The sequence below is a fragment of the Mastacembelus armatus genome, chromosome 17 (genome assembly GCF_900324485.2).
Source record: "Mastacembelus armatus chromosome 17, fMasArm1.2, whole genome shotgun sequence".
Classification (NCBI taxonomy): Eukaryota; Metazoa; Chordata; class Actinopteri; order Synbranchiformes; family Mastacembelidae; genus Mastacembelus; species Mastacembelus armatus.
The window spans coordinates 5,735,942-5,760,956 of NC_046649.1; the positions used below are offsets into that span (position 1 = coordinate 5,735,942).

The following is a 25,015-nucleotide window of genomic DNA, read 5'->3' on the forward strand; positions in this document are numbered from 1 at the left end:
CAAATAATTCATGATACAAACAAAAGTATTAGCAAAGCAGGTAGTACCATGATGTGTGGGACTGGAGCCCAAAGACTGGATTTATATCCTGTTTCAAAAAAAAACAACAACAAAAAAAAAACTCTGTTTTACAACTTAAGTCTTATTTTTGTATATTAGGTCATTTCCATTAGTTATGGTACTGTAGCACTATAATAAAAGTGATTATTTATTTACATGGTACCTTCATGAGCAGTCCATCTACACATGCCAATAAACACTCCAATACATACAGTATTTTGCTGACTAAAGACTTGGTGTTTAAGACTTTAGTTTTTATTTTGCTTAGTATGCATTTTCTCATGACACATTATACATACATGCATCTGTTCTAGTCTTAAAAAATACTACTATTAAATGAAAATACTCTGTACACATGCTCAGTGTTTCTCTGTTTTCATCTTGATTGATCTTGATAATAAAAAAAATATATAAACTCGACTAAAATGTTAAAACAGCTACACTTGCAGCTCTGATGTTTCATTTTCACCATCTTTTCCTTGTTGATCACACTTGGCACATTAATGTTACATGTGACACTGAGACAGTTGCTGACAAACTGCCCAGACATGCTAAACTATTGATAACAATTAATACTGCCTCATCTTGTCTTTAAATGTCCATATAGCAGTTAAAGTCTACTGCTTTGACGTAATGTTCTGACTCGTTCTCTCATTCCAAAGGCAGCACAGTAAAGTTTTCTTAGTGGCAAAAATAAACACAGGCACTCCACTATGTCAGCAATTTAACTGGAAAGTAACTGGCTGACTGGTAACTACTAAAAATCAGTGGAATACTAAAATACACAACAAGCTATAATTAGTCTTGTTTCTTCCAGCAAATGCTACATAAGCAGTAGAAAACATGTTGAATTGTAATGTTCATCTAATATTTCAGAAACAGTGATTTATCTGTGCAAAGATTGCTGTGCTGCAGGCAGACTGTGCTGTCTTTCACATGGTCCTTCAACTTGTCAGTCAGCTCTCTCCCCTCTTTTCTCCTGACAGTGTGAGGAGAGTGCGATGTCCTTCTTTTGTCCATGTCCAATCTTGAAGCCATTCTTTTTAGATCCACCCTGGGTTCCCACTGTCCAACCATGTTTTCTTTCAATGTCCTTCTGATCGATTAGGAAGATCATGGTGCTAGGAGAAAATGGTAATGACTTCACGACCTCCCCCACGAACCAACAGGACACGATCTAAGCCTTCCATCAGAACCTCCAAAAACTCCATATCTGAAAAACACATTCTGGTTAAGGACAAGAGCAACCTTCTACCACTTTCAACCACTGCCCCACCATGTACATTTTATTTCCTATTATTAATGTGTAAAAGCTATTTTACAAAAAGCTAAAAGTAAAAGTAAAAGTTAAATCCTGAAAGAACGTATCTATAGCCATGACTGCTACACCAGTGGTTTACGTCATGTGAACACGAAGTCAAAACAGCAAGAAAAAGATGCATATTTAGCCTAAACAGTTTAAAGTTTTGCATTGTAAAGTGTTTGAATCGGGACAGCGATGAGGGTGTCAATCTTTGCTGTTGGAACAAAGCCTGATAAATATATTCCCTAAAATGACTTGTTTAGAATAGGCCATGGTTTTATTTGCTGATGGACTGGTTGACTACATGAACAGCTGACTGTGAAAGGATACAGTTGTCATCCCCTTTCTTGTTCTTTGGTGGGCCTGGCATGTTGAGCAAGACCAGTTGTGAGTTGCGGGATTTCTTGACAACCACTTCATTGAGCTTCACAGCTGTATGCATCCTCCGCACGTTGGACTGGTTGCTACATTAAAACAGATATGTCAGTAACAGTTGCAGTATATTATTATTAAATTATTATACCAGCAGCCTGCAGGAATCAGGATATACAGTAGGTGGTCAGGAATCTTTTACTCATGCAGCTTTTTTGTGATTGCACCAACTGACACTCATGCAAACTAAATTGCGGAGCAACCTTCACACAAGCATACCAACAGAGATATTGCTCACATACATGCACATAGAAAGATCATGCACTTGCGAACAAAAAGTGAAAGATAAAGGGACTTACAGATTCTCCCACTCACTAGAAAGAAAAAAGAAAGCAAATAAAAACATCCAAGATGTTCATTGATTGTTCATTATCAGATTATTCACTCAATTTAGTTTAGATTGTAGGGGTTATGATTGGAGCAGTACACCATTAAATCACCTTAATAAATTATATTATTAATATGTAGGCAAATTATTAAATGGATTAATCCGATAAGACATGACAATTGCTGAAATTTCTAAGATGGAGGTTTTAATTTACTCACAACCTTCTGATTACACCAACAAATTTAGGACTCAAAGTAGTTGTCGCTCAGTGTAGCATAGTGAATATATACAATATAGATAAAACAAACTATAATAAAAGTAAAATCTATACAATAATGACAGTAGTAATATTTTAATAAAGACATCATGTCATGGAGTGTAAGAGCGTTTGCAGGAGAGGTGGATCTACTTACGGTTTCATATTAAACATGTCTTTAACTGCCATGCCTTCCCTGTGCCGGTTCCTCTCATTGAGGGTTTTGTCTTTGGTCCATGTCATGTGCACACGATCTGGTGTGGTGCCTGCAGCTTTGTCATTCATTGCATAATGAGACGCCGTGTTGCGATCATGGATCAACTGGGCCTAACAAAGGACAGGTCAGGTGACAAAAAGACAATTTATTTTTATTTCCCATTGCACACCAGTTTGACCAGTTTCTATCTGATGTTAAAAAAAAAAAAAAAAAAAAAAAAAAAATTTGAAGCTCAATTTTTACAATTTTGGAATGAATCTAAACAAGATGATCTAAACACATCACTAAGGTATTAGATATGCTGATATATATATATATATATATATATATATATATATATATATATACACATTTTTGTCTTAACCACATCAGAAAATGTTATATAATATACAATGCACTGGCAAACTGTCCAAGGCGTACCACGCCTGTCGGCCAATCAGCAGGGGCTGGCTCCGGTCCACGATGACCCTGAATTGGACTAACTGGTATCACAAATAGATGGATGTCCTTATAAGGTTTCTGTGTCAACAACGTTAAGCCAGTAACTTTTTTTTTGTTACCATGTGAGTGTCAGCATACCTCTCTCTCTCTCTCAGTGCGAGAGAGCTGCATCTGTTTAAGCATTTGAGATCTCTGCTCCATCAAAAGCGTCTTCTCATATGTGAAGGCTGAGATGTCATTGTCGTGCTACAGGGACAGATTCAGTATCAATTATTCTGTTCTATATATATATATATATGTATATAGTTGATATTCTTGTCTAGAGGAGTTTAAAGTAAAGTTAACATCCTTCCTTGAGAGGACACACACTACTACCTGGAAAAAGTGTCATCGCTTGTATATGGTAAACAAGCCAGAGGAATGACACCCTGACTGAATAAATATCTGCAAATGGTCTCACCAGCTCCACCACCTCCACCACTGCATCCAGGCGTAAATGGTAAAGAAACATCTGGAGATCTTTCTTCATCTGGATAGAATTGTCATCCATCTGGGCCACTGTGAAGATCCGCATTTTACACTTCTTCCATACCTACAGAGAGGAAATTTAGAGTATCATCTGCTGGTTGAACACCAAACCCTACATGTAACTTAATGAGAATAGAAGAAAAATAACTAAATCTCTCAGTAATTAAGCCAAACATTTGGCCAAAGAGGAAAAAGGGTCCCTTTCACCATTTAAGGACAATTTTTAATTTAACCTTAACTTCATTTCTTAGAAACAGAAACACTGATTTGAAAAGGAATTATACCATAGCAAATCAGTACAGTTCCATGTTTTTTCATGAAGTAATGCTAACATATCAAGAACAAGGTTTAATTATGCATACTGAGTATTTAAAAAGCTGCCAATTTCTATCCAGTGTATTCTGCCATTTTTACAACACACACACAAACCTTATGTTGACTAAGTAAAAATGGCAGCAGCATGAGCAGTCCACCATCATGTACGATCCACCACACATCAATGGTCCCCTCCTTCATACGTTCCTGGTTACTGGGGAAATGGTCAATGTTCTTAGCAACCAGCAGGGCCTGATGTGCTGCCGTGGTCTCTCTTACTGTTTCTGAGAGACAGATATGGTGGGTATTACATTAGTGTCAGTATGTTTCTGTAGCTTTGGAAGCACACATTAAACACAGCAAAGTTTGGTTAAAAAATACTTAATATTAAGTAATGCTTTCCCTAAAATTATAAACCATGCTACAAAGATTTTTACATGGTTATAAAAAGTTAACATGCTTGAAATATGTCTTCTCTTTGCAAAATAAATCGAAATATGGATAAATGCAATTAGATTATTAAAAGAACATTTTCAAACTTGGGTAAATACCATTTTCTTAACACCAGAGAGTTAAATGTATAGGCCTATCCACACGTGTTCAACTGCATTGAAACATGATTCCAACTGTGAGACAAAAGAGCTAAATTGCCAATTTCTTGTCACAAACTGCCTATGAGATGGACCTGTGTACCTCACCTATAAAGTTCCTCCTTACAGAAGAGTCTGGGACTTGTTTCCAACCTGCTGGCCAGGCCATCAGGACAGCGTTGTGTTTCATTCCTCCCAGTCCGGCTGCCTGGATGAGCAGGGAGAAACCGTCTCGCAGGTTGGATGCCACTACCACATGACAAAAACCCTTGGTTCGCTCTGCAGCCATGGCTGCTTTTAAGTTCTGCAGGATGCCGATGCAGCAGGAAGGAAAAGGTTGAAAGGCAGAGAAAGGAGAGGAACAGTGAGAGTTTAGATAAAGACTAATGAATTATTTTATAGTAAACACACTGCACACACAACACATTACAAAACTGCCATAGTACAGACCAGCTGTGTCCTGTGCTGTGTCTGTATTATATACTATCCTGTGGGAGAAAAATAGCACACAGTGGACTGTCTCCTGTGATAAAACAAAAGTTGTGCAACATTTCATGGTATATGATTTTTGTTAAACTCATATTGAGGACTACATTTTCACATATGTGAAATACACATATGTGGGACTGTGTATTATGTTGCCCGTCCCTTATCCCACTTCACTTTCACATTGAACTACACTAATATAGAATGACCATAGAAAAGATTACTTTGTCTTTGTCTTTCTCTCAAAGACATCTGGGTTCATAAGCACACTCACATACTTTATTTTTTATACTAAGTATTATACTAATACTTTCTGTTAATCTTCACATTTCAACTATTTCTAGTTTCAGATTTTAGTGGGTGTCAGTATAATAACAAGGTTAAACATGTACATTATATTTGGACAGTAAATTAATTGTTATTTTACCTATTAAATGGAAAACAGTAACTACTGATGCTGAGATGAATATAGGGCGTGTTATTTTAATGCTTGCATGTTCATTCGGTGTTTGCATCCCACAGCTCACCAAAGACTTTAAATGATCTGTATTAAGGAACTGAGCGGGAGAAACTGTCTACTTGTGTGTCTCTGTGGAAGGATGCTGAACATAGCTTTAAACCTGGAGAAGATGACAAAAACTAAGACACCTGCTCGCCGGTCTTGGCATCGTTCCCCTGGGTCATGTAGGTTCCCTCAAGGACCGAACAGATGATGGTCAGTCCCTTCCCTGCTTTGAGTTGAGAAGTGAATGACAGGAGACGAGGGTGTTTGACCGTCAGGTCTGAGTCCAGCTTACACAACACCAGCAGCTGCGGTCTGGAGCGAGAGAAAAATGTAAGTAGTAGAATACAATGTTATAAAGCTTCATTAATTCTTAGTAACCGTAACCCTTCAGAGCCAGTTTTAAAGAGAAAAATTAAAATATAAGCCTTGCTTAAATTTTAGAGCGACATTAAGTAGGTTTCCACTACAGACTGTTTCAGCATATTCTGCCTGGTTACTTTTTAGTTTAAAACCTTTTCTAATTTTTCCCTTTTTTTTTAGGAAATCCACAAATCCACGTTTAAGAAAGTCAGCCAATATATCTCATGTGCTTGATACACAAATTCAACAACAAACAAAGGAAATTACAGCACCCACACATACATGCTTACCTCCAGTTTTTGGTGTGTAGAGGTACTTCCTCCAGCCGGATGAGAGCGTAGCGTGCTGCATTTAAAGACAAACCTCGGATACCATCTCCCCACTCCTTTACTGCCCTGCAAAAAGAAGTTCAAGTCAGGAAGTTTCACTTCTTTTTTCAAATGTAGAACAGACTGTTTCCTTCTGTGACATCAAAAAAGAGTGGGTTAGATAGTACTGGTTAATTGGCCTCTTGATCTGAAACCCAGAGACTCACCCTCTGTACTCAATGTACTTGTAGATACAGCCGGCTATGAGAATGGCCACCAGGGCATAGTACCAGGAGGAGATAAACATGAGGGAGAGACAGAGGCTCATCCCTAAGAAGGACAGGGTCCTACAGGATACACACAAACAAACACACACACACACACACACACACACACATACATACTTAATTTCCCTTTGGGGAATAATAAAGTTTATCTTATTATCACTATTTTGAAGAGCAAAATATATGAATATATTGTGCACCGAAGCTGATCTCACCAGTGGTAGAATTTGAAGCGAGGTCTCCAGTTGGGGGTACGGAGCAAAGTCTGAACAGCACAGGCCAGGTTGACAAAGAGGTAGCACATGAGGAAGAACCTGACCAGACACACCAGTGATAAAAACACATTAAGAAAAAAAAAAAAAAAAACTATTGTCATCACATGTTCATCATTTAAAGGTGAAACACAGACCAACAACATAATAGACAATAACCGTGGTGTTTTTTGTGTGTGTGTTTTCTACAGTAGCACTTACATGGAGAGGATGGGGGCCACAGCATCCAGGGAAGCGATCAAAATTCCTATCTCACAGATTCCAACTGTCAGCAACAGGGCCCAGGTAGGCTCCCCATTAGACTTCCCATGACCAAACACCTGAGAATAACAAAGGTATGTATGAAAAAGCCCTGACACAGAAAAAAATTAAATGATTGTTTGGTAACATTTTGGGATGAATCTTAGCAACACACATTATTTAGAAAAAACATTGCAGATGTGATAAATAATTTAATTTAATTAATGAATTATGTAATTTATGTCAAGGCCAAACTGAAAACAATAGAGCAGCAGTCTTGTGCTTCTGTCTTGTCTGACTGTAAATGTACTCAGTAACATAACAAATCGCAGATCTCATTAATGCTGACCTGTAGTAATGGGATGATGCCATCACGGGCAATGGCTTGCAACAGCCGGGGAGCACCAGTGAGGCTCTGTAGCCCCGCCCCACAACAGGAGAAAAACGAGCCAATCACAATCACCCAGGGTGATGGCCAGGCCAGAGCACCAATCACTGGGTTCTTCTTTACTGAGTAACCAAACCTGGAACAATCACATGCAAGCATACAGTTACATGCATCAGGGTGGAAATCACAGGTGCTATGATACAATAACCTGTGTTTTTGCACAGTATATGAACAAATTATTTAAAGAGTCACTTCAGTGTAATTGTCAGTTGTACTTCAATCCTATATCTTAATCATAGGTTTTCTCTAAAGACCAGGACTTCATTTATCAAAACCCTAATGAGTCAGGCTCAGTAAAGCTATTTCAAAAGCTTTAGATCACCTACAGTATAACCTACAGACTACTAGAGTACCACCACACTAGTCAGGTTACCATGAGTATTCCAAGAATATTGAAAAATCACTTACTTGTCTCTTAGTACCACTCCTTCAATACACGCGCCAAACAAGATCACACAGGAGATGTCTGACCATGAAGTTAAGATGAAAATACTTGCACTGTGAATTTACTGACAGTAACAACCTGATCTGTGACACAGGCATATAAACAGCCAACAGCCTTGTTGTGCTCAATCCCCAGCTCATAAACGGTAAACACTAAACATGCACATGTTTGTGTGTGAACGCACACACCATATATAAATTTCTGAACAGTTACGCATACAGACATGTACACAATCAGCGAAACTCTGGAGGATACAGATGAAAGAAGTGGTGAGAATGGCCATTATGGTTCCTATTGGGATTGACCTCTGGGCATCTCTGAGATCACCAGACCTATTAGAACCAGCCATTATTCCTGAAATAAAACACACACACACACACACAAAAGCCCCTTAATGTCAGTATACTTATACAATATGATTTTAGAGTTACATCATATGCACGTCTTGTACTTTGACAGTGTATTATCTACCTGTGACAGAGGGGAAGTAAATTCCCACCAGCAGAGTGAAGTAGGTGGTGATGTCATTGAAGACATATGGTTTATTGACCTCATTGGAGGTGTCTTGTGCTGGTACTGAAGCCAGATTGTTCTTCTCTATCAGCTTACCAGCCTTACCATAGTCACCCCAGAGGTTGTCTAACACAAAGACAGGTCAAGAGAAGCATTAACAGCCAATACATTTCCATTAGGTTTCTCATGTACGACAGTAGGATCATCATTTAGCTTGAGGGTGGTACAAAAGCAAATCACATTGGATTTAGGCTCAGAACCCATCCTTGCTTTCTACTCACCTCGAATAACTCCACTCAGAAGGCCAGGTATTGCCCGTATTTCAGTCAGGTTGTTTAAGAGGAAGTACTCATCACAAGTTGCATTTGGATATTTACTGTCACAGAAAAAGGACCAGAGCTCAGTGGTCACTGTGTTGTTTTTCATAACCTCTGTCTTTGCGCATGTTTCAAACTTCTCATTCTTCAGAGAACGGTTCCCCAACAGACAGACACTGGAGAGAGAGAAAAAAAAAAAAGGTGTGGTGTGCTTAGATAGGATCTACTGCGGTGCAGCAGACATGAGGGTGAGTCAGAACTGTTAATTATTAGATTAGATTAGGTTTATTTGAAACTGCAGTCAGTGTGCTTTCTGCAGTATGAGATGTTAACTTGTTAAGGAGTGTGGTAGCTGAACATGTGGGATATTAGAGTTGCTGCAGTACAAATACTTCAGGCTCAGACGCATCAGTTTTAAATGGCTTTTTGGTACCTACTTAAATTCAGGTGGCTCAATGGCTGTCTTTATGACTCCTGCATATGTGGCCAGGATCGAGAGAATCACACACGCCAGAAACACCAGAGCCAGTTTATTCACATACCTGCAGATAGGAGAGGAAGAGTTGTTAGTCTGTGTGCTGCTGCAAAGATATGGATGTTTTTGGTCTCTCAATTCAATTTGCAATTTATTTTGCAATTCAAAGTGCAAAGTAGCAATTCAACACTCAATTCACTTTGAATAATTTTGGTTAAAATTTTAAATGGAAGCTGAATCAATTGCAAGTCATATTGCCATGGGATTTTGGTCTGTTTGTTCAAATGTGCCAGCGCCTCCAGTCAATTGCTTTGTCATTACATTGTCACCACACTGTAAAAATTCAAATCAAAATGCAAACTGTCACCCTCTCATCAAGGCGGGTCCATGTGTGCATCTGCTATTAATGTTTCAGAAACAGCTGTGCTGTCTGCAGGACAGTGCACATGTACAAACAGCTTGTTGAGGCTCAGATATAAAGTTACATGCAGATTTAATGTTAGCAATGGTGTTCATTTACAGAGCAGAACCTGTCTGTAGGTCTGCAGGTAATGTTTGCACGTAACCAGACCAATTACTAACACACACAAGGTTAACTGGCAGCTAAGTTGGGGCAGCCAGAGGGTCATCCAAACACCAGCGTCAGCAAATTTCACAAGAACACACTGAAAATACTTTGAATGTGAATATCTTTGATGGATACTTGAATGTGCACACCAAGTGTATGAGCTGGAACATCAAGACAAAATGATGAACATCCTTGAGGTGCACATGCACATGGACTTGTCAGTTCCAAAACGCATTGTTAAATGGCCTGACTAAACTGCATATTGAACTGCCAATTGTAAAATTAATTACAAATTGAATAAAGAAGCCACAAAACTCCCAACCACAGATGTGTGTTTGTGTGTATGTGGATACTTACTTCACCCCTACAAACACTACCAGAGCCATCAGGACCAGGCAGCATGTGCCGTAGACACGCATATTGTTGTGCATCTGAGCATCTTCGCTTTCTTTAAACACTGTTGCTGTTGGAACAATGTATGTCTGGAGGTGGGGAGAAGTTGTGTGTCATTTATTTGCAACAGCAACAACACATGTTTATCTGGCAGAGGGAAAGCATACCAGCAGAATCTCTATGGTGCCCAGAATGTACATGGATCCAGCGAAGGTGGTTCCCAGGTAGAAGCAGAGACCTACTGCTCCTCCAAACTCTGGACCCAGAGATCTGGAGATCATGTAGTATGAGCCACCAGCTTCAGAGAAATTGTGTCTGAGTTAGAATACCACCACTACCAAATTCACTTTGTATTTCAAAGTTTGACTATAGTGTATGTGACATTGTTTACAGATTCCTAACAGTTTCCAAAAAGGGAAATTATATTTAACTGTATGTTTTATGAAGGTTCATAGAGCCTATGGGCCTGTACAGCTTGCAAGGAAGAGTATATATGCACTTCTAATGCTTTTTACAGGACAAGAAAATGCAGCAGGACAATCACCCTAAATGTTAAAGCAACTCTAATAAAGAATTACTTCAAACAACAAAAATCCACCTTTAAAAGTGAGGGTTGTTATTGCCACCAAAGGAGCTAAAAATCTTTACCCACCAATATAATGAATGTTTACTGTGTGGTGAACAATTACAATTGCTTGTGTATTATTAGCTTAAAGCACATTCTGTTTGTCTAGACTTGACCAGGGGCAATATGCACAAAGCTTCCTAGTTTCTCCTGGTAAGAAAATTCATAAAATAATTCTGTTTTCTAAGACTTTTCCTTACAATTAAGACTAAATCCTGGTTATGATAAAAAAAACTTCACAAAGCATCCTAGCCCTTCATAGAGCTAGAGAGCTCCTAAGGTGATAAATAGATGACTAGTGATCACATTAATTGATAAAACTTTAGCCATTTTATCCCATTAATAGCAGAATGGTCAAGCCCAAAATTACCAACATAGTAAAAACAGAATATAAATATGTCAACTAGTGAATAAACTACTTTGTAAGTTAGCCTGTGTTTTCAAACATTAGGCTCATTTTAAAGTATGGCTTCAAATATATGCAAGGGTGATGTTTATTATATTTAACAGCATTTATAATAATTTAGAGTTTCTCTGAGAATGTCCCTACATCAATTCTAATCTACTCGTCCTTACTTAGAAAGAGTTAGAAACTCTCTGAGAGTGTTCTCAAAACATTTGTGAATATGGCCCCAGATCACGTTTTATGACCAGGGGAAAAGTTGGCTATTCCAAAGGGCCCACATTTTTCTCACCACTGTTCAATGATGATCAGTGTGAATTACTCTGCAAGTCTTCACATTCTGGCTTTTTTTTTTTAGAGTGCTTGTCAGCAGTGAAAGAAAACACTGCACAAAATATCTAATGAACATGAACATGCAGCATTTCATAATGTACCTGGGACAACTCCGTTGGTTGCTATGGCGCTCATTGATATGGCCGTAAGCAATGTCTGCAAAGACACAGGGAGGGCAGTGGTTATGCTCGGGCTGGGAGAACAGAGAGATGATGTGAAGTGTGTAGACTCTGTGCAAGATGAATACTGTTCCAAAAAGCTGCGTTTCAGCTAAGAAAAAAGTGACATAGTGCTTTATAAAATTTCTCTCATTACAGTAAAGACCTGGATGCTATTTTTATCATTTTTGAGTGCACATGTCAAAATTTCTGTATTGACACCACAACAGTCTGTTTGGATCTTTCAAGCCTGTTGTAAAAATGTTTTTAAAACATTTATTTAAGGCACTTTGTACAGAGTGAGAAATATTCAAATAAAGTTTGAATAAAATTATCAGTCCATATCCATCTGCTCAATCAGTCACTCTGTGTAAGCCCACAAATGCTGCTATACAATAGCTCTGTTTTAAAAAATATCTAAATACCTACATTTTGGCTTAGTCAATTAAATATTTAGTACTTTTCAAAATCAGAGTTTCATTGTGCTTCACAAATACATAAAAAAGACCAACAAGTGTTTGGATGAATATTTAAGTCAAAGTCAAGAATAAAATGCAGAAGAAGAGTAAACTGGGCATCAAACAACAACAGAATGCCTAAACAGCTTCATGAACATCTTATATTAATCCTCTGTCCTCTCTGTGGTCTAAAGCATCAGGGCCTGCCAGGGTGTGTATATACTGCAAGAGGGTGTTGTGTGCAGATTGTTCACATCACGTCACATGAGTGCTGAGCATTTAAGTTCACATTTTTTAAACAGTCAGCTCTCTGTTTTGCTATCTGCTGCCACTGACGTACAAATCAGGGTTTTATGACACAAATTTCCAACTTGTTTTGATGACTGTCCTCTGAGCACAGCCATGCATGTTAATTATGACCTTAGACGAGGAAGATTACATTTTGTCAGAAGGAGGTATTCATACAAGATTAAACTATACGGTAAGGTATTAACAAGTTTTATACCTTTAGTTTCACTGTACTCTATTGTTGGCTCTGTAAAAAGAAAGGGTTTGTCAAACCTTTGACCTGAGGGATTTGTATTACCGAAATTATAGATGTCTATGTTGCAGCCAACTACCATGAATTTTTTTTTTTTTTTTTTTTAAGAAATTGCTTTTTGTTTTTAAAACATTTAATCTACTTCTAGTTCTATCATTCCCCTAACTGGGTTTGCATCCATTTTTATGTCTTGTCCACTTAATGCTACACCTGATGTAGCACCGTGATCCTGGAGGCATGTTTCGTTTAACTACGCAGTGTAGGTACTGCGCATGGTTCAATTGACCATTAAAGGTTACCCATGATATAGTCTCTGATAACATTCTAATAACACAGATTGCTTTCGAAGCATTTAAAGTATGTTAATGAATTGCATCTCCTAGTCATAAAACAATACTTAATTAAGAAATGAATACATCAGTTTCTGTATTACAATAAAGACTACTTTTTTAAAGAAACTCGATGTTCTCCTGTCTATGCACATAGAAAAGTAAATTCTAAAAAAAATTAGAAGTTTCTCTCTCCAAAAACCTCTTCTCAAAAAGTTTTATTGCATTTTTATTTTGTTTATTTTTTGTTTCAGATATGAAAACAGTTAATACCAAACCTGTCACAATCCAGACACAATCACATAGGCCCAATCCCAAGGTCATACAATGCTGTTGTTAAATTGTCCATTAGAACTGTTTACTCTGCTAACACTATATTCCTTCACCCTACCCATCAGAACATCAGCATTCTTGGTTGTGGATTTATAAAAGACTCACACAGATGCAGCACATAGAGACGATGGCAAAGGACCCCAGGATTCCTGCTGTGCCAACAATCCAGGTGAGACGCAGAAAAAGTATCACACCTAGGATGTTCTGCATGCAGGGCAGGTAGACTCCAATGAATGTTCCCATCTGGGGGACCTGCAGATGGATAAACACCCACACATATGAAATGCTTCCATGTCAGTGTGGAGAGTAGGAAAAGTTACAGTGACCAAGACCTATTCTCACGTACAGAAGTGCAAGACCAGCTTGAAAAATACAGAACCTATTCTTCAGAATAGACCCAGAAAATATTTGTGTAAAATATTTTGTTTAACACGAGGTGTAAACAGGATTTCTCATTTAAAAAAAATGTATAATTGTGCAAAATTTCTTTGAATAACAGAAAGATTTCTGAACTTCCAACAAAATTTACACCTTTATTTGTTTATTTATTGATTAGTTTTACACAGCATAATTGCGGGGGGGGTTTTTTTCTTCTCCTTGGGTTTTTGTTAACAAATGATTTTGAATTTTTTTCTTTCGCATTCCTAAAACTGTTTAAATAAAGAAAGAAATAAAACAAACTGGCCAGACGAGAGACCAAACATCTCTAATGACACTGAAACTGTAGCAGCATATAACAGACCTGGGCTTTTATCGTCCTGACACTGCAAATTTTACTTTCACTCATCAGAGTCTAAAAAAATGTTACCAGTATCACCTTAACATATCTGAGGTAAGTATGTCTATCCCTACTACTGCTGCTGCCTTTGTCATAACATAACTGTACACAAGCTCCTACAGTTTCATTAACATCATTGCCAGCTTGTACAATATTTACAGCATGCATCACTCTGCATAAGCATGCATGCATGCATGCATATATATATATATATATATATATATATATGCATGCATGCATGCATATATATATATACACACACACACACACACACACACACACACACACACACCTCTGCTGCTTTACTCTCTTAAAACCCCAAATGTGGCCTACATACCATTTTTTGAGTTACAAATACTTTTTCCTGGGCTGTCTTCACTGCATTCAGTTGGCTGCCTAAATGTGGCGAAGTGAATGATGTGGATTTCAAAATCTCCCACATCTTCTCTCTTTTGTTACTCTTTCTCTTCTTGACTCAGTTGTTCTCCTCACTCTGTATTCTCTGTCTTGCTCTTTTTAGTCTCATGCTTCCTTGTCTTCACACAGTTTTATGGAGAAAAAAAAAAAAAAACACAGCTACCAAGGGGCGTGTTTAAATAAAATGTCCTCAATACTATACACAGAGCAACAGTCCAAGGTCCTACTCTCTTTCATCCAAAGTCTCTTTATCCTCCATGTCAAAGAAGCTCCAGGGGCCTGGAGCATATTCTCAGTGATCTGACACATTTTAAATCTGTACTGTCAGTAGCATTTACAGTTTTTGCAACCAGAGCTATAGCAAACATTTAGGACAGCCTTCAGGGACTTCGTTTCATGACCTCAATATTTCAAACATTTCTGGCTACAATGCTGGTTGCCAGAGCCTAGCTGGCAATGGGAGGATAACAATTCATAGGCATAATTCATGCCTACATAAAAGGCAAATTAATTGGTTTACAGTATGGACACCTGTGTAAAATGGGAAGCAATCTTTAACTAGTTTGACTGTTACATGAGAACATTAATATCTTTAATGTCTTGTGAATATAAAGCTACAGTCAACAGCCATTTTATTATTTTATTTAGCTTAGCATAAAGACCAGAGGTAAGTGAAACATCTAGCCTGGCTCAGTGTGAAAGTAACAAAATCCACATGGCTGCACCTTTAAAACTCACAAATGAACATGGGCCAAGAAATAGTGCCGCACAGTAAAACCATAACACTGCTTTTATACACATTAGGTTTTGGACAACTAAAACGACAAAGACATATCATGTAAATTAGTGAGTGTTATATGTGTTGGGATGACTGACTTGATTAGTTAGTTGTTTCACCATTCCCAGGATTTATGCTATGCTTCATATTTAATATACATATGTGAAAATGTTATAGTGATTTTATGCAACTCTTAGCAATAAGCACTAAATGTTACCGTATTCCTGTAACTGTTATAATTCATATTCTTTATGACCATTGCAACAAAGAGCCTGTCTTAACATGAAAACAGTCCAATTATTTCCACATGTCAAATATTTTTTAGGTCGGTAACAACTACAGTTATCCAGGTACTATCAAAGAAACCGTTTTTTTTTTTTTGTTTTGTTTTGTTTTTTGTTTTTTTTGAGTATTTGTCTTCTGGGGGCACGCAGAAGGTAATTTTTTAATGCAGGTTTAGTTTAGTTAATGTGTTCAGCCATTTGTGTGTCTCTCTGTGTGTGTTTTTTAATTAGCTGGTCACTCTAATTTCAGAAGGATCCTCAGTTGTCACATGAACCTGAATTGATTCAACATGGATAGATTTTTAAAAGATCAAAACATCTCTCATTTCTCATTTTGCCTCGGTCCTCCTCCTTTCTTTTACCATCTGAAACACCCCCACCTTTTCCCAGCTCTGTCTTGGTAAAATACTCAGCACAAAGTTTAAGTTAAGTAGCAATGCAGGACTGATTCACACTGTAAAATATTCTGAAAGATAAAAATACACCAATGATGTTTGAGGAGTGTCCCAGCAACAGGATCCTCTAAAGGATATAATCTCTGAACGGGTTTTCTGGACAGGCTGCTCTTGCAATCCATCTTAACAGTGGTGGTCAATAAATCAGTTAACTCATAAAAAAAAAAAAAAATCTGCAAACAAAACCGATGTGTATTAATTTTTAGGCTTAAAGTGTTTCAGTGTGGATTCTGACTCCTCTAGCTCTTCTGTTCATTAAAGCTTTATAGACAAAGACCTACACTCACTACTCTGTTACTTTGATGTGGAAGTAAAGACTTTCAATTTTATGGTAATTATCTATACAGGCAGTGTTTAATTCAAATGTAATGTTTGCTGTCATTTCTGAGTACACATAAAAATCACATAATGCATTTTTTTGAATTAGGACAATTAGGTTTTAGCAAATCTGTAAGGTAAAAGTAAATAATAAATGAATATATTAATTATTAAAATTGTCTAAACTGAATCAATAGGGACCGTCATGTTTTTCACTAGTTTTACGACTGTTCTTCAGGGTAACACTCACATCACCATATACAAATAGTTGTGTGTTTTCCATGTAGCAATGACACAGGACCAGTGTCCAAAGATTTCAGATATTTTAAATACCCTTGTAATAGCTATGACTTTACTGTATGTCTTTTATACTACAAGCATTAAAAAGGGTCCACCAATTAGTTCAGAATAATTATCACAAGATGAAAATCTTTTCCATGATGGCATATCTGTCTCTAACAACACAGTCACTTGTTTAGATATTCTTATGAGTTGATAATCTGTTGTGATATCATCCCACAGATCAAAGTCCACATCAAAGTGGGAATAAAGCTTTATAGACTGCAAAATTAGAAAGCAGGAACTGTTTGTGCTACAGCCCATGGTATGACCTACACCTAAAATCAGAACGTAACACACTGCTATTCACTGCATTATCAGCTGTATGCTTTTTTAATGAGTCCTCACCATGAATTAGCAACAAGCACAATTGGAGTCGTGAAGTATTTAGGACACACACACACACACACACACACACACACACACACACACACACACACACACACACACACACACACACACCCTCACCCTCACACACACACACACACACACACACACGCATTCACTGACTTGCATTCATGTTCCGGAGACTTGCCCTAACCTTAACAACTTGCCCAACCATGACCTAACCTTATCCTAACACTAACCTTTTTAATCTTGCAAGTCATCACGATAAAATTCAGTGATTTCGTGCAGGCCAGAAGGCCGAAAACCACACACACACACACACACACACACACACACACACACACACACACACACACACACACACACACACACACGCACACATGCACACACAGACCTGAGAAGCAAATTTGTACACACTAAGAAGACACTTTTTTGTGATCAACATTAAACACTAATTAACACTAACATTAAACCTGAAGTTCAAATTGACAGTCCCTACTAATGATCACAGTGGCTGAACAGTTGCATTTGTAAAGGGCAGAATTTTCACTGGCTCACAACAGGAGTCCATACCATAACAGTGACCCTCCTGACTCCATCTGCATTCTCAGCCTCCTCATGCTCACGAACACCCTGGGTCAGGTTGGTGTAGTTGGCCAGCTTATTGAGAAGTGATGATACCATAGGGTTACTGTCCATTTCCTCCTGCAGAGAAAAAGAGACATGGATGAACATTAATGCTTTTATTTTCTTTTATCATATATTAATTGAATTGGTTCTATCAGTGCTTCTCTAAATTATTTGATTATTTGTTTTGATTTTAATTAGCTTCCTTGTGTGAACCAGCATTTCTGCAGAACATATTTACCTCAGTCTTTAACAAGGTGAGGTGAGGTATGTGGGAGATACTTTAAATTAATTATGTGGCACAGTTCAAGTTCATAGATTGTAATCATATAATATCCTGTACCATAGATCATATGTAACATTCATTGGTTATTTATGTAATATTATTTTGTCTTCTTTTTGGGACAATATAGATGTTTTTGTCTAATGCTTCAACTTTCATAAACAGAATGAAAACTGTCTTACCTCAAACAGGGCCATGTTCTTGCCTTCATAATAGTGTTCTTCATCATGGTCTGTGTTGAGGAATGGGCTGGACTCCCTCTGACTGTCATCTCCTGTTGAGAGACACAGGAGAAATATCCACAATACTTTAAGATGTATACTATCGTTAGAAGAGATCAGTGGCGACAGCAGCTTTAGCATTAGCACTAGTGCTATAGTACAGTACTAGACTAGTGTAGCAGACAGGACACGTAAACACACCCCTCTGTGGATTATTCAAGCTGTGGCTTCTTAAGCAGCATTCAATTTGTGTCTTTGTTAGCCAAAGTTTTCTATTGCCTCATCTGACTAAAAGTGCAAGAAGGTGCCAAACTGGCTGACCCATTAAAGTCTGAATTTCAAACACTAATCAACTGGAATAACAGCATCTTTTTATTTTATCTCTAACAGAACACTGACCCTAGTATTCAGTAATAGTTGGCAAGATTTTCAGTTTCATGTCAGGCACCAAAACTATGCCAGCTACAAGGTCCTCGTGTCCTCTGAGATTCATAGGGATAGCACTATCAAAAGATACAGCGAATCGATCTTAATCCTTTCTTTTTTTTTTTTTTGACTGTAATAGTGTAAGTTTTGGTACCAGTCACCATTCGACATCTGGCTACACTTCAGTTTCAGTGACTAGGCAGATTTGGAGTGCCCCATAACCCCAAACTGATCTTTTAGAGATTGTTTTGTTTTTCAACATTTTGGATAAGCACATCCTGCATTGTTTTAGAGGATGATAGATGAAAGGACTTAGTTTTTGGCAGACAAATTAAAGTAAGCCTGTTCCTAAATAATGCTCTTATACTGTCTTAAAAAGACCCTATACAGTAATATGAAGATTTAAACTCTCTTGCCCCTGGTTGTTATGCACTGGTTTCAGCCTGTTAGATCTGGATTATTATTACACAAGATAACACTGTTGTTGCCTCATTTATTGAGCTGAAGAACAGAGGGCCTAACGGCAGTTCACATATCACTGAGGAGCAGTTACTAAGAACCGTGTGCTGTGGATAGATATGATGTAGTTAGGATTGTAACACAAAGTACCGCGCAGTGATGAGTAGTAAGATCATTTGAGTATGATTCGGAGGATCGTTTCAGAAAAGCTACCACCCAGTGTGTCAGTGTTAGATCTGTAGTAAGTGTTCGTTTTGTCCCAAGCCGACTGTATTGTTCTGAGAATATAAATACAAGAGACACTGGAAATGTGAACGTAGGACAAAATGTCTGTTCTCCATTTGATAGGAAATGGAGAATGTAGTCATATTATCCCAACACAGTAGATGACACAGCATGATGTACGTAAATGATATAACATGGTAGTCTAACTTGTAACTCCTGATCTGCACATTCAGACAAAACAAATATTTTCTTCCACACCTGTCACCCTGTCCATCATTAGAAGGTGTTGCTTTCTACAGAGGCAGAGGTGACATCTCAATATTTAATTGTAAGGTATGAATTATCTCCTGAAACACATACTTCAACTTATAGAATTAAAAATTATACAATTGTATAATCAGCTGAGCTATATTAAACCGCAGCAAGGTTCCCACATAGTAGTACAAAATTGCAGATCATTTAAAAATAACAATAATAAACACACCAGATGGTTTTAATGCACAAGTTCAAAATGCACATAGAGACAGGTGGAAATCCATCTTGTGTTACAACTCACACCCCAGTGACCTAAAACCACAAGGATGTGGTGTGAAAACACACACACACATTAGTCAGCTGTGACTAGTTTGACCAACTAGCATTTATTACTGGTTGTAGTGTCTGCCACCTCTGATCTGACTGTCCTTCCTTTTTTCTTTTTTTTCCCAGTAAACAAATTGTTCTGTGTTAAAAACTGTGTTCTCATATTTACAAAAATACACACTGCATCACTGTGTCAGCCTTCACTGAACACACACTCCGTAACCCTCAAAACTAACTACTACATTTAGCTTTACATTAGAAAAATCTAATGTTGATCTGGGACTAACATACAGTCTCACCAACACTACAGAAAAATCCACAACTGACCTCATGCCTGACACAGATAACTTGCTATTAATGTTAATGGTGTGAATGCACTTCCAAAAACCTTACTGTACTGTCTATGCAGTAACCATGCTCACCAGCAGATGTCTTCATCTCAGTGTGCACCACAACAGGGCTCAGTCCATCAAGTACAGTAAAATAATGCAATGCAATACTATTAAAAAAAAAACAAAAAAACACACAGATGCAACATGCAGCATAGCATAGTGTACATGTGCAGAATACTGCAATAAATTTGACTGATGTGTTTCCTGCTCCTTCCAATTTAAACCAATTTTATCAATTGATTGATAAATTCTGTTGGTTAATTCTCTTTGTCTAGATGAGAGGTGAGTATAGGCAGCGTCCTTCCCACATGGAGTGATGCATCTAATGTACCAGCAATATAATAGCTATCTGCTAATCAGCCCTGGGAGTTTCACATTCCTTTTAACACTGACTCATCAAATGTTTCTTCCCTATTTCTCATGTGCTTGGTTTCCTTTGGTTTAAACATGAAAGACCAGCTTGGTAGGTAAGCATGATCAGTCTACAGGTCACCTTAGAGGACCTTTGGTTAATAATGGTGTTACTTCTAGCATCTTGAGTTACCAGCAAGAAAAGGAGATTGTCAGAACTGTGGTGTTTAGTAGCAGAGATGTGATTTAGATCAGAATGTTGTTCTGCTATATGTGCATTTGTCCAGTTCATGAATCTTTTAATTTACCTTTGCCTCAGTTTTGCAATAAAACATCCCAATTTCTGATAGACATTCGCTTTAGTCACAATCAAGTATAATTATTCACCACATTATAGTATGAAATTATATTTTCTGAAGATTCGTGACAGTCAAAAAATTGTATTTTATGATCTTAGTGGTTTCTCCAGAGCTGAGTTCATTCAGGCAAATAGAAATATAATTTGGAACATTTTCAGAGTTTAGAATTGGTTTTGATCAAATTTTATAGTGGTGTTCAAAATAAGCTGAATTATATTAAAAAAACTATAAAACAAAGCTCTTCTCTAAAATGTTCCTTTCTTCTGGGTGATTGTCAGACTGACTTGACACAGCATTACACAAATGACAGTCCAAGTCAGTCATGGGAGAATTAACAGATCATGAACTTCCTTTAGAATCACTGCACAAAAGCTGTGCTTGCATTGGTAATTATCCCAAACCATCAGGATAACACACTGGAAACATACATATAATAATTACATCCTTTTCTGCTGTACTGTTGCTGGATGTGCCCGGAAACTGTTCATTGTTAAATGCTTCCTCTCACTTCCCTCCTTTTATTCTGTTCATCTAGATTTTCATCAGCCACTTCTGTTTGCTGTCACAGAGCTTTGCTCACTGTCTTACGTTCCTCACGTTCCTCACATTCGATCTCAGATGATGAGGGTCAATGATTAACTAAACCTTTGAAACCATAGAAAATAATGATTCTGCTATCACAGTCTAAAACAGCAGTCATAATGTAAGACTTTGTGTATTGTATATATTTTTACCCAACTTCAGATCTTACTACTAAAAAAAAAAAACCATCTCTTCTAGATGTGGGGAACCTAAAAACCTAGTCTAAGAAATGATACCACAAGCGGAAAGAAGGATTCAGTGGAACATGACACTGGATACAGGATACTGCTTTGGAAAATGATGGTATTGAGATGTTAATGTTTATACAGATGGCATCTTGTCTAATCAGCACTGGGAGCATGTAGATGGGTGTGTGTCCTTCTGAGTACAGCACATTTACTTCAGCCATTACAAGAAAAGACATGAAGAGTGGAACTGGACTACCATAAATTAAAGGTCTTCATATTTTAATTTAGAATAATTACATATTACAGGAAAATGGTGCTGACATTTGTTTTTACTGTATCTTACACAACAAATTGAATTTGATTTGTTCTCCAAGTGTACAGGTCGCATCGTGTTTTGAGAAATTTGTCTGAGTGAATGGTCTCATGTTGGTTATCAAACCTCTCTGAACTATGGACTTGTTGGAACAACACCGTAGCTCACTGAATACCATCACATTCACACTGAGATAACTTCACAGGGAAGGCTGCTCCAAAACAAAATGCCCCATAGTTTCCTGCTTGGTAGGAATGGTCTCATTAAAACATGCTGTTGTAGCTGTAGCTGTTTGTAGGGACTGATGCTGAGTTTTTAGACAGAAGCATGTGGACTCTGCATGTGTGGAATTTCACAAGTGCAGTGGGAAGTGAATACACGGCATTGAGTCAGACTGTGTTGGATACTAAAGCAAGTCAGTTCATCTAAAGGTAGCAGCAAAGATAAGCCTTTAGGAAATCTAACTCTCCAACACAGCTGACACAAACAGAACATTAGATAAAGACAAGAAAACTCATAAATCCCTGCAAATCATAAGCAATCACATGTTTAAATGTATTTAATGTCAATTATTTCATTTTCATGGTATAGTAACTATAGACAGAAAAACAGGAATACATATATTAAAGTTGATAAAGGAAATTCTTTTACATTTACATTTTAATGTGTATTGTACTACATGTACTTGTGCTGCATGTTCTAATCACTGGCAAACATTTTGGAAGGTACTAAAATCAACCTTTAAAGATATAAATTATGCCAACATTTCAACCTCTTTATTGTACATGCAGCCAGCTTCTCACTTTTCATAATGCATCTCCTCCTCTATCACTCTGTTTGTAGGTTATATTCTTTTCTAATGAACACATAGAGCCCCACACCACAGCCAAGATGAAGCAAAGACCTCAGGCAACAATTACAGCTGCACTTGCGTAAGTAACAACAGAGTCCTTCCTTCCTACCACACTAATCAAGCTGCCCTGCAAGTTCCAACTAGCTGAAAAGCATCACACTGAAAAGCCTGTGTTCTTGCCACTGCATGCTTCTGACTGCTTGTGTCAGACTGCTTACATTTGTACATATTCTTCTATATAAAGACGCATCAAACTGTTTTAAACTCTTGATTTTTGCCCAGTACATGCTGGGATAGGTTCCAGTTCCCCTCGGTCTCAAAACACAAAGTAGACACTGGGTCTTAGAGTGTGTTTCTACCTGAGTGAGGTCCCTGTAAGTTGTCCTCATCGTCTTCCTCCCCATAACTTTTGCCCAGATTGACAGGTTTGCTGTCTCCAGCTGGCCCCGCACTGTTGTCGCCATCCTCTGCATCCTCCACTGGCACTACGGTGAAGTTAGTGGGCATCTTGGATCTTTACTTGCCCGCAACAAAGTATGAAAAGGTGACCAGTGACGATAACCAGGATGGCACTAGCTTTTGAACTTTTCCTCACACTAGAAAGAAGACAACAGTAGCTAAATGAAGTTAAATGAAAGAAATAGAGATCTGGTGTGGAAAGCTAAGGATTCTGTTGAACTGCAACATGGCACTCACTCCAGATCTGTTGTTTCCTTTGTCTTTGTAATGTGATCCAGTGGGCCTTAAAGTCAGGGTGAAAGTGCCGCCTCCTGCACATGAGGCAGGCCAAAGTCCTCCTGTGTATCTCTTCACTCTCCTTCCTTGTTCCTTTCCCTCCCTTTCTCTCAACTGCTCCAAGACTATTGCCCCATGTGACCAGCTATTTATCATACATAGCAGGAGTCCATACACGGAGAGCCCTGGAGCTCCTCCCTCTTCTCTGACCGTCCCACTTCTCTTACTCACACCTTTGTAGTACCAGATGACAGGGAAACAAACTCCACAAAAAAACAAATTAGAAAAGTATCCAAAGTATGTGTATCCAAATCCACTTGGACGAGAAAATAAACAAGAAGTCCATATTTAATGCCGACAAACTCAACACAAACTTTCTTCTTGACTGTTCTTTTAGTGTTTTGTTATGTTTCCTCCTCTCCCTTCAGGCTGTTCCATGTCTGGTTTCCTCCAGGTAAATAAAATGGGTGTTGCTTTTCCCACAGTGCACTATGGGTAGTGGTGAAGTGCTGACGTTCAACTTAAAATAGCACCACATGTTCTCATGCACATGCTCATTGTGCCAACAAAGGAAACACCTTGAAAACCTTGGCCACTATCTTTTCTGTGTTCTCAGTACCAGCAGGCTGTCGTAATAGATGGCCACAGGGGAAGAGGATTGAGCTTTGTACAATAGGCACAAGTAACCAAGAATAATTTCCAGTCCGTGGGAATGATCATTTTATTGGCAGCTGGGACGTCTGTCATGATGGGCTGTAAACTTTTCAGAAAACCCTCTAAAGAAGAATACACACAGGAGGTAAAAGAATATGAGTGTTGCATGTACGTCGAGCATCCAGTATTGTTTCTATCACTTCTGTTTCTGACACTTCAATCCACTACTATAGTAAATATGACCAGACTCAATTTGAGAATGACATTTTTGTCGTAGAATGATTTTATTAACTTCAGGCTGGTTCATAGAATAGTGGTGACAGAGCAACGTATGTAAATTTAAATGCAAATGCAATGTTTTTCATTTAGAGGTTCCACATTATCACTGGTAGTCCCGAGAATGCCCAAATGACTCTGTAGTGAGTTTATTTAACATGTTTTTATATTATGATATTTTTTTAATTAATCCGGTGGCAAGCCTGACAATGATTCATGATTGTGTTAGTTAAACGACAAATAGCCCAAATGGTTCTAATAATTATTCATCACTGCTGGAATTTTCTTAATTGTTATCTTATCTAACTTTTTGAAAGCAGTGAATGACAACAGTTTTGTATTGAATTACCATGACATTTTTTTCAAAAGGAGGTATAAGATTGTGATTTGTCCTATGAAGAGCAGATGGATTTATGGCCATTTTTCAAAGTTTGTCAGTGTCTATTCAAATGTATTTCTAAACTAGTTTCACTGCTTCAGATTCCTGCATAATTTCTGCTTCTGACAT

The 25,015-nt window shown here is 37.9% G+C and overlaps 1 protein-coding gene across 4 annotated transcripts; it reads right to left on the minus strand.

Moving 5' to 3' along the window:
- Nucleotides 1-836: 836 nt before the first annotated feature.
- On the minus strand, nucleotides 837-24,025 carry LOC113134260 (solute carrier family 12 member 7-like). 4 transcript variants are annotated; one of them, XM_026313527.2, is made up of 27 exons: nucleotides 23,539-24,025; nucleotides 23,202-23,438; nucleotides 18,074-18,165; nucleotides 17,555-17,686; nucleotides 13,370-13,516; nucleotides 11,547-11,601; nucleotides 10,252-10,382; nucleotides 10,049-10,173; nucleotides 9,086-9,190; nucleotides 8,613-8,824; nucleotides 8,290-8,457; nucleotides 8,074-8,172; nucleotides 7,782-7,839; nucleotides 7,275-7,449; nucleotides 6,887-7,005; nucleotides 6,629-6,727; nucleotides 6,357-6,476; nucleotides 6,112-6,216; nucleotides 5,605-5,773; nucleotides 4,579-4,774; nucleotides 3,995-4,164; nucleotides 3,498-3,629; nucleotides 3,176-3,283; nucleotides 2,537-2,706; nucleotides 2,095-2,109; nucleotides 1,694-1,827; nucleotides 837-1,273 (listed from the first exon to the last, which is right to left on the minus strand). In XM_026313527.2, the coding sequence occupies exons 2-27, from the start codon at nucleotides 23,347-23,349 to the stop codon at nucleotides 1,182-1,184; spliced, it is 3,276 nt and encodes a 1,091-aa protein (XP_026169312.1). In that variant the 5' UTR covers nucleotides 23,350-23,438; nucleotides 23,539-24,025; the 3' UTR covers nucleotides 837-1,181. The 4 variants fall into 4 exon arrangements, with proteins under 4 accessions (XP_026169312.1, XP_026169313.1, XP_033181557.1 ...); XM_026313528.2 differs by lacking the exon at nucleotides 2,095-2,109; XM_033325666.1 differs by having other exon boundaries at nucleotides 23,202-24,025.
- Nucleotides 24,026-25,015: the final 990 nt, after the last annotated feature.